General features: G+C 37.2%; 2 protein-coding genes across 4 annotated transcripts in view; one reads left to right on the forward strand and one right to left on the reverse strand.

The window, feature by feature from the left end:
* Positions 1-6,800, forward strand: part of LOC103063579 (TGF-beta receptor type-2-like) — a 51,463-nt gene extending 44,663 nt beyond the window's left edge. Inside the window, exon 7 of the mRNA XM_007427964.3 lies at positions 6,585-6,800. Within this exon, the coding sequence (XP_007428026.2) occupies positions 6,585-6,794 (210 nt within the window). The 3' untranslated portion in view covers positions 6,795-6,800. The remainder of the gene's footprint in view (positions 1-6,584) is intronic.
* Positions 31-15,094, reverse strand: part of OSBPL11 (oxysterol binding protein like 11) — a 73,323-nt gene continuing 58,259 nt past the window's right edge. For 2 of the 3 annotated variants that reach the window (XM_007427967.3, XM_007427965.3), the window contains exons 11-13: positions 13,983-14,165; positions 12,036-12,189; positions 31-10,068 (exon numbers count right to left, since the gene is read on the reverse strand). In XM_007427967.3, the coding sequence (XP_007428029.2) occupies positions 9,991-10,068; positions 12,036-12,189; positions 13,983-14,165 (415 nt within the window). In that variant the 3' untranslated portion in view covers positions 31-9,990. Of the gene's footprint in view, positions 10,069-11,177; positions 11,442-12,035; positions 12,190-13,982; positions 14,166-15,094 lie in introns of all 3 variants that reach the window. The other variant, XR_015797183.1, reaches the window with a different exon arrangement.

The raw sequence follows: 15,094 nt of genomic DNA on the forward strand, positions 1-15,094 counted from the left end.
ATGCTGATTATAATAAAATTATTAAAAGTGGTATGATAGCTTTGGGAAGTTCACCAGTAGAGTCTTTTCTTTTGTTGAATGTCCAACTTCTTGTAGCCAAGAGGATCAGTGGAATTATATACCCAATAAATAAATAAATTACTCTGAAACTATGTTACTCATAGTTGATTTCTGCAGAAAATCTAATTTAGCTATCAAAAAGATTTTTGCAGCTTTTTTGCTTTCCCTTCAAAATCAGTGACTATGTGGTGATCTCTCAGCTTAGATGACATCTTAACCACAAAGATCTAGGGACAGAGTCTAACTGTGCTCCCAAGTTAGAATTTCATCCTGGGTTGGTAGCCCTGACCTGTTAACCTAACAGCAGCCATTTCAGTGCCAGGAGAAACAAGCAGCGCATCACAGAACCCATTTCTATTTAATTTTTCTTTCAGGAATGATTTCTGTTAGCCAGTCATTACAGAACTTCGTATGTTTATCAGCTGGTCCTGCTTTGTTTTTTCTTCTTCCTTCTTGTTTCTCTTGTTCCTTTAGACTGAAAGTTTGTGCACAGGGAATGTTCTGTTGTTGTTGACTTTTTTGAGGAGGGACCTATGGCCCAATATGTTGCTGAACTGTACCTTGCAGCTTTCTTGCACGGGCTAACCTCATACTTGTTTGTCATCTCCTTCATCTGACTCAATCTATTCCATTAAAAGACTGGATTATCAAAGGGCTTGTTGGAGGGGGACTTTGGATATACAGTGCAGAGACTAAGGGCTAGCTGAACCAGAGAGAAACGGAATACAACCTGTTTGCAAGTTTGTCCATCAAATAACCTTTCTTAACAATCGAGACAAATATTGAGCTGAATTAACTATATGATGAATACTCAGTCTAAGTACACGTAGCCCATTTAAATGCACAGGTGTGTGGAAGTAAACCACCATGGACTAAATGCTAGGATGGACTGAAATAATAATGCACCAAAAACCAGACAGTTTCAGTTTAGCCAATGAAATTCTTGGCGGCCTATCTTCCCACATAAATTTCCTAAATAATCTGTTTGAATAAAATAAAATATCTATCTGGAATTAACATTGGAATGCCTCTTCAAATATAAATCTGTTTGGAGTAATATTAATTTTAATATTAGTCTTAGCCCACCAACTTGATGGAATTTTAAACTGTCTGTTAATATCCATAGCAACCTTATCTATAGCATTAACCATATTACTTTCCACATATTTTGAAAGGTTTCTGCTATATATAATCCTAAATATTTAGTATATTCTGTACAGATGACAAAACCCAACCTCTTTTAGTGAATATATCAGATCTCAAAGAAAGTAAATTCATTTTTCCAATCAATTTATAACTTGAATATTAACAAACTGTTGAATCATCTGTATCAAGTTAGGCAATGAAATAATTATCCAATATTGCCAAAATGTCATCAGCATATAGAAATAATTTATACTCAGAATCTACCAATGCATCCAATAATAACATGAGATTACCTAACACAAACTGCTGATGGTTTGAGGATTAACTAAAAAAGCAACAGAGACAGTGGACAAACCAAACAGACGCCCTGCTGTAACTCTATTCTTCCAGAAATTAACTAATTTGTAATTACTCTTCCTTTGGTTACATATAGCAAATTGCAATCCATTTAATAAAATGTGACAATCCATATCTACTTTTTAAGCATCTGAAGATACTAATACAGCAGAATGCAATCTATCTTAAGATCCATAACATATATTATTGAAGGTAAATTATCCACTTGTCTATTTTTAATAAAACTGACTGGGATTCCTTGCATATATCAGTAAACCCGCTTTAATCAAATTTTTTTTCTCCTTTTCACATAGGCATAAGCAATAACGCACCCACTAATATAAACCTTATATGCATCCCATACAACCTGTAGACTAGTAGAATCTCATTGAATTCAAAGAATTGTGGTGTTTGTTGTTTAATATAAACAAACATTATCCCCTGTCAAAGAAGTATTAAAATACCACCAATCATGAACTGAGTGGACATCTTTGACATGAAATGTGAATGTAACCAAAGCATGATCTGAGATCACAATAAGGTTAATTCTCAAATCTAAAACATTACCAAGTAAAGAAGCAGAAATAAAAAAATAATCCAATTTAAAACAAGCTCTGTGGGCATAAGAAATAGATGTACACTCCCTTTTGGTGGGGCGATATAAACCCCAAGTATTCTTCAAGTTTAATTCTTGCATATAAGCTTGCATCACTTTCCAATTTTGATTATAAGTACATTTTTAGGAGGAATATTTTATATAATTTAAAATTCATAAGATTATAATCTCCGGCAACTATTACATGATCAAAAGACACAGTAAACAATTTTGTAAAGCATCTATGAAAGGTGGCTGTTGCCCAAGATCTCTTTTGACTCAAGGCCTCTGGTCCTCTGCAGGTTTGTGCCTAAAGTCTCTTCTTTATACCAAAACCAGTCATACATTTGGCTGCTCTACCATTGTGTGTGTGTGCCTTTGAGTCAGTGCTGACTCCTGGCAACTGCCTGGACCAGTCCCTGCAGTTTTCTTGGCAAGGTTTTTCGAAGTGGTTTACCCTTGCCTGCTTCCTAGGGCTGAAAGAGAGTGACTGGCCCAAGGTCATCCAGCTGGCTTTGTACCCAAGGCAGAGCTAGAACTCCCCATCTCCCACTCTCTAGCCTGGTGCCTTAATCACTACACCAAACTGGCTTGCTCCACCATTACTAGTATTTTATCCTGGGGTTCATATGGATTGGTTTATAAGCCATTTTGAGGATGTTTAGAGGTGGACTTAGGAATGTTTTAGACATGTGGGAAATGTTTGAACTTATTGTTGCTAGGGATTTCCAGAGGCAGCATGTGTTGTGTTACTGCAAGTGACCAATAACAATTACGCACATCTTAAATTGTGCTAAATTTTAAATCTTAAACATCTCACAACAGCAAGCCTTAATATAACATGAACAACCTAACAATAGTAATTGAGATACATTTGATCAATCCCATCAATGCCCTTTTTCTATTTAATTTCTCTCTGACCTCAGTACTTACAATTTACAGTATATTGTATGGTGATTATATGGACACATGCGGGTAGTATTCTTGGCACTAATACAGAAGTACAATTGTACCATTGCCTTCTTCCAGATTTATTTATTTATTTTTACTTCCCAGTCCAGTCTACAGCCGTAGGATTTCCTGGTAATTTCTTATCTAAGTCATCTTTCTCTAGGTCTGACCGTACCTTGCTCTTTCAAGAACAGCTAAGATTGGCTGGATGCTGCAATACCTTTTCCAGCCTTCCCCAGCTGAATGTCCTCCATGCTTCCTGTGGATGAAGGGAACTGTAGACCAATCCTGTTTGAGGGTGCCCAGTTGGGAAGGGCTGGCATTTCAGGTGCTGCAAGGCATACATGTTTTTGTAGGAGACTGAATCCAAGTAAAAACAAATTTTGCAAGAAGACATCTGGGATGAGATGGTAGAACCTAAACATTTAGAAGACTCTAAGAGGAGGAGATTCCATTTTTTGAACGCCCACTTCCTCAAATAATTTTTATAGCTATTTTTCTGTTTGTAGAGAACAAAAAGTTTAGGTTCACTGCCCTCTGTGCTCAGTGTTTTAAAACACGGGTAATCATTCAAAAATCCCAGTTACAGTTTAAGTTGATGGAATCCATTGTACACCTTTCATCTTCAATAGACAGCAATGAAACCAATACTGAGTGTCCTCTGAAATTACACTGTCAAGAAGTAGCCATTGGACTAAAAAATCCTGCCTTTATTAATGAAAGGCTAATTTACTCCACTGAATCAAAATGTGTAAAAGATTATGTACACCGTTAGGCCAAGTTATTACTGCATATTGCCCTTCTATGTACAGTACTGTGTGTTACCCTTAATTTGACTGTCAAATGAACAATACAGGGAATTTAGGACATTGCAAAGCAATACTTCAGTAAGTGTGCATATTCTTTTGTTTCAGCTTTTTATCTAAATCTAAAGTTATGCTAAATTATTTTAAAACATGTAATGATAAAGCTGCAAGCAGGCTCTGTTCTTTTTAACTATCATCTGGAATCTGTCATCCGTGGTACCTTAATCTACAATTAAAATATTACGCTCACAAAAATGGCAGCCAGAGATTTAGCTGATTCCTACTTATCTGTAATGTAGAACTTGGGTATAACCAGAGTGGGAAAAACAGAGTGTCTGTCCTGATAGCAGGATATGGGTAAGAAGTACTGGACATCACACTGGGAAGAAGGTAGAATATGCAGCTGTTTTCTTTGGCAGGAATTTAGGATAGTTTGAGCATGTGTTCAGCAAGCAAAATAAAGAAGTGCAGTTTGAAAAGGAAGAAAGTGGAAAACTCTCCTTGCTTACAATAACAGATTGAATTAAGAGACAGCTTTGCTACCATTCTCTGATTCTTATACGTAACTGCAGAAATAAAATAATCCATATCATTGCATCAGCTTCTTGGCTAGAATTTTTGTAAAAAAGTCCACCCTAAAATTAACTCTAAACTTAACCTTAGTACAAAGTCTAACTTTTTAAAGCTAGACTGCAAAATTCTGTGGACTACCACCTCTTATCTCGTTTTAATTTTTCTGTTCTTTCAAAACTATCTTCTCTTCTCATACTTTTTTTTCCAGTAGGGACTGGTGGAGTCCCTTCAGGGCAGCTAAAGATTTGAAAAGAAAATGAAACCCCCAAGTACCTATGAATTAAAGCTTGGATGCCCTTAAAGATTAGCCTTTCTGCTTGGAAGGAGCTCTTTGCCTGCTGAATTTTACATTTTTTGTTAATGCATAAAAGTGTCCCTTACTTCATTTCTGTCCAGTTTTGCTTCTACTTTTCTCTTCGCAGTGCAGCCCCTTTCCATCCCAGTTTCTCTCTTAATTCTATTACTTTTAGAGGGAGGAAGCAGAGAGTAGGTGAGAGCCTATTTTGTGTGTTACAAGGAGAATGGCTGATATATGCAAATGAGGATCAGTTAGTTTTGTAAGGTAGCTTATTCTTCAGAGGTAAGCAGTTTGGTGTAGGAGTTAAGGCACCAGGTTATAAACTTGGAGACTTCGAGTTCTAGTGTAGGTACAAAATCTTGCCAAGAAAACTGCAGGGACTTGTCCAGCCAGTCACTAGGAATCCACAATGACTTGAAGGCACAAAATAAATAAATAATGTATAGGTAATTAATTTGCTTAATATGTTTTTGTGTTCTGCCCTGTTTTCTTGTTAAAGTGTGGCTTTTGGTAAGTATACACATACACATATGCACAACACATATACAAGTGTGGTTATATAGACAGATGGGGACAATTTTGAAGTTCTGATTTCAGCTGGGGCTTCTTTGATGTCAGCCCTACAAGGTAGACCAGACTAAGAAATGAATGCCGTATAGGTCAGGACTACTTTTATTGTAGCAGCTATAGTAACAGAATCTTGCAAGTCTGAATGTGCTCTCCCAGCCTTTATCTTTGTGCGTTCTCAAGTTATTTTCTTGGCCTGGGTCAAGCCCCATTTATCTGACAGTTATCTTGGTAGCAGTCTTCTTCTCCTTCAAGGCCATTCCTTATTCCCTCTATATTCAGACAGCCACTTTCCACCTATCCTTGAACCCTATAGCACCCAGGAACCAAAGAATGTGCATTCCTGCAGGAAAAATGCTAGGTCAGTTGGACCTGAGCAGATCGCTCTCCCTGGATGTGTCATCTCCAGACTTGTCAATGAAGCACCCTAGATTGAATATCTGAGAAATCTTGCATTGGGAGAAAGAAAACATCACTTCCAAACCAGAAGAAACAAAGACTGCTTTAGGACACCTTAGCAAGGGGTTGGAGATTATGACGTGAGGACCTGTCCTTAAAAATTACTCAGGCCACATGTGCCACAGTAAGCAGGTCATGAGGAGGAGACCTGGAGCTAACAACTCTAGTTTTCAAGGTGGGATGATGGGCATTTAAAAGTTTGTCTGTATTTTTAGGTTGGTTGGTTGATTCAGGGGGTGGTGGTGGTGGTGGTAGGGAATATTCTTAAATTCAAGCAATCTTCCCTTCAAGAAAATATAGCACTTTCAACTAAATTATAGCTTTAATTGTAGGACTAAGATTGTAGGAACAGCTGAGTGTTAGAATTTTATCAAATAAAATAATCAAGTAATCAGAGTTATCAAAGTGGGGAATTTACACAAGAGAAGGGACTGGAGGGAGGTTGACAATGGACAAGATGTCTCTTCACAACAATTAAGCATGGATGCTACTGCATTTGCACTGATCCCTCATCCCACCATATTTATGGTGTGACTAAGTAAATCCTATCTGCCAACCTATCAGTTATGAAATCTAATTAATAGAATTTCTAAATATTCAAAATTTACCTGCATGAAATTTCCAGTAAAACAGAGTTAGATCTATGTATGGAATAGCAAGTATCTATTGCATATATAAATGTATCTCTGCTTTTTTGGGAGGGGGGGCCTTTAGAAACCTTATTTTTGTGCATTTAGAGAACAATCCATTTAAAAAGGAAGTTACACAATAGTTTCTTTCTTGTTCATTTCAGGGAATGCATTTTCTGTGTGACACCATCACAGAATGCTGGGATCATGACCCCGAAGCTAGACTTACAGCCCACTGTGTTGCAGAGCGATTCAACTTGATGGCACAAACAGATTGTGATGACATTCTCAACAACAACAGCATTGACAATGAAGCAAACAAAATGGGTTGCTCAAGAGATGAACATCAAAATAATGACAGGAACATCCAATGACTGGAGAAATAAAAACAGGACAGAACCACCAATAGGGCATGTCATCCAACAAATATATGCCCCATCATTTAGGCTCCTGAATGGATAAAAAATGTGTAAGACCCTTTTATACTAGACTATATTAAGGTTTTGTTCAACACAGGATATTAATCTTTTAATACTTTTTAAGAATGTACAGTGAAATGCAACATGAGTCCAAGAATGAGTCGCTCTGATTTCACATTAGTAGAATGGAAAGAGGTGAGGGTACTACATTGGTAAACTCTGCCGTGTGAACAAAGACCACTCATGCTAAAACAAACATTAATACACAAGGCATTTGTTTTTGCATTTAAAACATTTTTCTTCTTAAATATTAATTCTAAATGTGGAGCTAGATATTGACCCAGCCTATCTTTTTTTTTTTAAAGATTATATATATATATATATATATATATATATATATATATATATATATATATGAGAATAAATGAAATGAAATGAAATGAAAATATAAACATTACATTTTTACTCTTTTTAAAAACCAAATTCTTTTATCATGGATTTCCTGGTTTTAATACAGAATCGAACAATGCACAAAGTCAGATTACAGTTTGGTCTTGGTTTAGTGTGATATGTAAAAACAGTTGTTATGACTTATTAGCCATGGTTAATGACTTACATATATGGGAACCAGGCCATTATGGGTTTAACAATGGTTTAAAAATCACTTAACGGGATGCGTGAACCCAACCACCTTGCTGAGAACCATTTTGCTACCACATTCAAAGTGTTACCAATATGAGTCCAAAATCTAAATCTGCTATCCCAATCCTGAAGTACCTTATTGCAAGTTTTAATTAGAAACCATCCTTTTTCCCTCACAGCCAGGGAATTTTATTTAACTGAGGAAAATATAATTCACTTGTTTTCTTTTGTTCTACATTTATGGACCATAAACGGACAGTGGATTTCAAACCAATACATGTGGGTTTCTGAACAGAAGTCAGGACTTTTCAGCACAAACATCCTCCTCATACGTACCTTAGTCCTCCTCCTGAATTCAGGGCATTCATTGGACCAGCCCTGATATAAGGCTTGAGTTACAAATGAATCATATCATAAAAATCTCTACGTGTACAAGGTTCAGTTATTTATGTACGTATAACTCTTTGCAACATGCATCATAACTGAAGCTAAGTTCTGTTGAACCTGGTGAGACTTATTTGGGATAAATTTGCTTTAAATCATGATGAATAGTCTAAGCGACTTTTTTTTTTTCCCTTCTGGTTAGCATGTCTCATTGAAAGTTCAATATTCCAAGTAGATTGTTACTCAGCAGAACTCTAAAGAGCCTGAAAGCTGAGAGCTTGCTTACTGTATCTCATTCAATTAGCCAGAATCACCATAAACTGGCATGTGAGTTTTTAAGGGAGGAGGGAGAGAGATACTATCAGCAATTAAAAGCCATTAGCTTAGGCACTGGAAACTTGGCTACCACCCTCTGCAGCTCCAAGTGCAGTCAGCATTGATTACTTCATTATTATTAAAGCAGAGAAAACAGAGTTCCTTTTGATCATTTTATTTCCTTCCCTCCCCATTAATCACACATGGTATCATACACAACTCACAGTAAGGTTTCAGTGCATTTCACGGCAAAAAGAAAAAGAAATACAAGGGAATATCAGCCAGTATGCATAAAACCCCAAACTCATTCCTCTGAGTTCTTTTTAGCCTTTGTGGAGTATGAGCATGGTTATTTAACCACATTTGGATGGTTAAATATACTAATATATCCCTCTGCATGAAGGAAAAATAAAAGCACTTGACACACACACACACACACACACATATTTTCATGATGGTAGGGAGAGGCTGTTTTTTGTTGACTATGGTATATACACTGATTGGAAGACTACATCATAAGAAATAGAGTAAGGCACCACTCTTAGAAAAATTAAGGTAGCTCATAGTAATAAGAATGAAAGCCATAAATCAGTACTATTCTTAATTGCCAGCAATTCTTGGACTTCAATAAAATATTGGTAATATAAAAAACAAGGGATACTTTTACCTGACCATGGGTTCCTGATATCAGATTGCATTTGGTTTTGTATGCACTCCCATAGCAAAAAAGCAAGCCTTTTCAGGTTCTATAGAAAAACTAAAGGTACAGTCCTTCTACTTGATGGGCACACACAAATGCTTCACTTTGAACAGAGAAGAGAAATGAAATTACTTGCCTGGACAGCTTAGAACACTCACTCTGTTTTACAGATGATCCAAGGAGTAAGGAGAGGGAGGGGCAGAGAGATAAAGGAAATAACTTTTTTTTAAAAAAAAAAAGGTTGCATAATTCAAGTCTCAACCTTTGTTTATAAGGAGACTAAATATTTTCATGGTATTTACAGCATGAAACAATTACAAACAGCTCACTAAGGAAATGAGGCTGAAAAAATCAGCCGAAAATTGGTCTGAATTTTACCTCTGCCCCATCTTCCTCTCCCACTTTATTCTTTTGTAGACAGGAAAAACCCCTTACTTACAATTCTAAACTACTTTATAATGCTTTAAATATGATGTAGCTTACATGAATCCCTCATTCTTCCACTGCTATGCACATACTGCTTCCAAGAAATAACTTTAAAAAGTAGTGTCAAGTTCTGATCCAGGCATCTCATAACACTGATTCCAAGGTCAGATCTATGAAAAGTTTCCTCTTCGTGGTTTTCAGCAAAGGTGATCCAGAGCAGCAAAAGATGGCTTCTCTTTATAGGAGCACTGAGTAGTTCAGAAATGGGTGCAAACCGAAGCCCAGATTTTAAAACACTGTTCAGGTTTTATTCCGGATATATATCCATTTGAGCAAAATAGCCTGGCCAATTCTCAATGCCACTGCATCTAGGTTTGTTTTTTAAAAAAGAAATCTTAGGCAGCTTTTGCAGAGTGTGCTTAAAAAGACAATGTTCAAATAAAATGTTGAGTGCCATATAAGGTTGTTGTTTTTTTAAATGAGGGAGCAGAAACATAGCTGGAAATGTTCTTTCTCTACCTTTTGATTTTCTACAACTTTAAAGTGCCCTAGAAGTTTTATTCTTTTCTGCTTATTTAATTTTGTGCAATTGTATAAAAATCCAAAAGGACTCATAGTCAGATACAGCATTTTGGAAGTTGTAGAGATTAGACAAAAGAGAAGAATTATTTTGAAGAAATGCATCTAGTTAGTGTCCACTTCATGATTTTGTACTGCAGGCATTCTTTTCCAGAGAGGGTTATAATAAACCCAGCCATCTCCCTGCAAACACAGAACAGATTGAATGCTTGAATGGTTTCCATATTAATTCAACAGAAAACACTCATTGCCCTAAGCATTAAATAGTCTATAGTCTTGTATATCATTAACCCATAAGTTCCCAAACTATAATTTGATTATTCCCACTCATTGTAGCTGAAAGCCACAACAGACTAAGCTTGGACATCACAGACCATTGTGGATGAATTAAAACATAAGGGAAGACTGCCCTCTTGTGGGCATGAGAGGAAATAGAAAAAAGCAGTTATGGAAGCCCAGGAATCACTGTGACCCATTCTCATAGCAGAAAACTATGGGTTGTATTCTATCTAAGAGAGCTAATGGGCCATCTGAATCTTAAAAGCCCAGCAGGTAAATCTAGTCTGGTGCCAGTTTTGGAACTTTCTTCTAGTACATTACAGCTTGGGCTAACGACTTAAACTTGTGTTATAAGTCAAGATGACTTGTTAAATCCCATTCCAGCCATGAGCTCTCTTAGCTACGGCCAATCTCCATCAGCAATGCAAGGAATACAAGTGACTATACTGTGTTATTAAGAAAGTAGACAGATCAAGTTTATTACAATCCAAAGTCAGACAGAAGTTTTAAAATAAAAAAGAAAATTATGTATGAAAATTTTGTCAACTTAATATTTGACAAAGAATATCACGTCAATCATTGTGATGTATTTTGAGTAGTCCATGCTGTATGCACAGAGGGAATAGACAAAATTTAGCAACTTGGCTCTTAACTTCCTCACATTATACTGATGGGACATGGGCAATATGTGCTTCTATTATCCTTTTTCCTGAGTTCCTAGATATATAAATCAATCTGAAAAATTACAGAACCGATGCTGAAGTAAAACATGCCAGACTGACCAACACCTCCCCTCTCAACTCTTATTACTCATTCTACATTCTGTATTGCTTAAACCTCATCCCCAAATACTCTGCCTAGTTCCAGATGCATTGTAAGAAAAATGCAGGGAAGGGCAACAAGAACAATCAGGTGAGTGAAATCTGGGCCTTACGAGAGTCTGAGAAAACTGGGCATGATCAGCCTTGGGGAAAGTTAAGGGGCAGGTGAGAGAGATGATCACACTTCAGTACCTGAAAAGGTGTCACTTGGAGGAAAGTCACGACCTGTTCTCTAATGCCCTAGAGTGGGATAGGTCGTAAGTTACAGCAAGGCAGATTTCAGCTCGGCAGATTCCAGAAAAGCAAAGAAAGAAGGATTTACTAAGTTTCCCTCTGTGGTACGCGCCCAAGCAGAGACTGGGCAACTATCTCTCAGCACAACCATTAAAATAGATCCCTGCACTGGGATCTATGCAGAGGAGTGCCGCTGGAACTGCCCCTTTCCATTCTACGATTCTACAAAGAAGCCAAACCAAAGCTACATTTCAAAACTTGTAAAACATGTATGGGAAAAAATGGAAAAGGCATGAATCTGTAGTGGGGCTATTTAATACACAGGAAAAATCAATGGGGAGGGGGAGGAATAGAAGCAGAACCAAAGAGGGCAGCACTTGCAAAATTATGACACCCTCTCACTACCATCACTTCTCTTCTCAGCCTCCTTTGCACATGCAAACATGCACAAAGCAGAGAGAGAAAAGCACTTTGGGAGGAGCAGCTCAGAGAGCACAAGGGGACCTGCAGCATCTGGAGAAGCCCACTGGGAGCTGGCTGAAGATTTTCCATCTGATATCTGTGAAAAAAAGCACTAAGGAACTTATCTTGCACTGTCTTCTGTTTAGGTACACACTGTGCAAAATAATACCAAGAAATACAAATAGACAAGACAAAATGTCCTCCTGGAACATACACCCCCTCATATCTGCTGCAGGCCTTGAAACTCATGCTGGGGAATGCGCAAGCCCCTTCAAGGCTAAGCATGCAGCAGTGGCCCTATTTGGGGTTCGAAGGTTCACCTTTTTGCTCCTCTGTTTATGTTTAGTTACTTACATCCTTGACAAAGTATTTTGTCTGCCATGGGGCGCCTGTCTCCATACGGAGCCTCTCCTCATTTCGCTGCTGTTCTTCAAGGGCTTTCTTGTGTTCTGTGGCCTTTTCAATATCCCCTTGCCTCAGGGACTCTGTCACATGTTGCCACAGTTTCCTGAATTTAAACAGGAGGAAGGGAATTCAAGCTGACGCTGCTGCAACCTTTATTAAATGCAAGAGCACGAGTTTAACCAGAAGGGATGTAAAAAGGTAGTGTGAGGGCAGAAAGACTATTTATTGTGTACTCCAGGAACCTGCCCTTGCTGTCCTTCAGGTGCTGAGTGAAAAAAAACTGTGTCAATTCTCAAATATTGCATGGTTATTAGGCTGCAAATAAGTGCTTCTTTCTAACAGCTGCCCAGATCTGCTTTCCTCCTCAGCTGGGTCCTGGAAGTGCACTGCCTAGCTCAGTGTTTCTCAACCCTGACAACTCCCAGAATTCTCCAGCCAGCATGCTGAGAAACACTGGCCTAGCTAAAGAAGCTTTTCTTAGCCCATAATTTTAACCAAGGAATATGTTCTCTTCCCCTCCCACTTTCCCTTTATATTCTCCCCAGTCCTTTCCCATTCCCACTCCCATAATGCACTTATCATCACCCCATGGGAAAAAACTGGTATTGTCACCTTCTTCAGTCAAAACACCCTCTTGTCTAAAAATATAGTCTCTAAACCAGAAAAAAATCATTTCATCTTTTGTTTCATGCTAATGGCTTTCCTAATCCTACAAATATCAAGCAATCATTAGAAGGTAAAGGATAATTTTTTAATTTGTAATTGTGTTTATGTATTTATTCTTTTTAATTGTTGTATGCCGCCCAGAGTCACTTTGTGTGAGATGGGCGGCTATATAAACACGATAAATAAATAAATAAAAATAATAAATAAGACCTTTTAAAGCCCTATCCAATTCATATCTGAAATCTCACAGTAACACTAAACAAACAGCCATCTGTAATTTCTTCCTGTGTTCTCTTGTAATGTCCAAGATACTATGTTCCCCTCAAAAATAGGGAATTTGGCATCACATTTCAAGGTCACCACAACACTCCCACCCCACCACTTTCAGACAATAATTGGTATAGTTGGGGAGTTGTGTGGTATCAGTATCTGTGGTTACTTTTCCAATTAGGTGAATGGATGATTCCTCTCTGATTTATATAAAGGGGGACTGAAAGACACAAGGAAATGCCAAATATTGGATCGATTTCAATGTATTCTAGAATGTAACTATCACCCACTGAGGAGTTATACAGGACCTCAAAATAATTTCTAAATGCCTACATTTCCTATATGAATGTTTCACTTTAAAAAGATTTGCAAGCTCAATAATTACAACTGGACACACTAGGTAAAGATTACAAAATTATTACTATTATATTCAAGTTAGGTACAACGGGAAATGGATTGTGGCATTCACTGAACAAGTTCCACCGATGAACAATCTAGGACAGGGTAGAGAGTTTTTCCTTGGTGGAGGGCTGTATCTAGCTCCTCCAACCAATTAGATGCTTGAAGGTGACATCACCAGAATAATGGTAACAAGGGACAGAGCCAATTTTCCAGCCCATTCAGAAGGTGTGATTCAGGTTTTTAAGTTCATGAATGGGAGTGAAAAGCCTCTGGACAACAAACTACTTCCATTTTTATTCTTTAAAAGCACCTAAGGCCACCCCCTCCCCGCAAATCCAATGGCCTTAAATTGTATTCGGAGGAGGACCACACGCTGCTTGCAGGCTGTAAGTTGCCTACCATAATCTAGGACATAAAAACATGTGTATGAATACTGGAAGGTCAAATAGTGAACTTCAGTTGAAAATCAGAGGAATCATATGGTCTGAGCGACATACTGTAGGCATCTGAGGTTTTATTCCAAAAGAAGTAGTTTTGAAAACATACAGTTTCTCTCACCTGGACTCAAATGGCCCTTGCTTCTCTATGGGCCGCACCCTTTTCCTTGTCACAGACAACTTGGTCAAGTCCATGCATTTTGTTTCTCCGTTACTATAGGTGAACTCAAGAATACTATTCCATTCACCTTGTACTTTACAAACCACCGTGTTGGTAGCATTCTGCTTCACCTCACCCGTGACTCTGAAAGCAGCAGAAAAAAGTTGTCATAAAAGATAACATTAAGATCACAGATGACATATTGGTCAAATATCTGAACAAGAAGTACTGCAGAACTTGGGATAAATGGATATAAATGACCACTGCCTGCAATCTTATTTAAATTTCCATTAAAAAAAACAAATCTACATTTCAAATGTTAATGAAAACTATTCACTTTTTGCATTCTCGTCACATGACTTTTATAAAATGAAGTAATTTTACATTTTAAAGTAATTGTTTTTGAATATTAATAATCACCCAATACAGGATTATAAATATACTGTTGAAAGCATGTGGTGCCCCAACTAATGTTAAAAGTATAATGAATAAAATAACAATGGCTGTTTACCCAGTTTAATATGCCACCAAAACAGTATTTTTGGTCACACTGCAATGCTTAGCTGAGACTAAGATTTCTTCTTTAAGGGATATATTATATTCAACATATTCTAATAGACAGTAAAATTTGGAATGGATAGAAAAACTGCAGGTTTTTCTGATACGCTGATCAGAAAAATCTATCTTGCTTTTCCACCTATCAATCAATGAAATTCATTTTATATATTGTCCTAGAGAAAGTTTTAAATTTATACAGTCCAAAAAATACAATTAATTAGTATAAACAACTACAAATTATACTACTGCAACCAGAAATAAATCACAAAATGTTATTCAAGTAAAGAACCAATTTATGTTGCAGAATTTCAGGCATAAGCAATACATTCCCTATGAAATGCATGGTTAATAGAAAATGCCTATGAAAGTTTTGAAAAACACCACTCCTTGTTACAGCAATATCCACAATATTTACAGCATCACTGTAAAGAACTTTTTTTGTCTCCATCTGTCAGATATCTAAGGCCACACAAAATCACTGAGAAGAAATAAACCAAAGCCTTATGGGAAATGTG

Source organism: Python bivittatus, unplaced genomic scaffold, assembly GCF_059951505.1.
Source record: "Python bivittatus isolate LINGU-HERP-01145 unplaced genomic scaffold, Pbiv_v1 ctg000480_np1212, whole genome shotgun sequence".
NCBI classification, from domain to species: Eukaryota; Metazoa; Chordata; class Lepidosauria; order Squamata; family Pythonidae; genus Python; species Python bivittatus.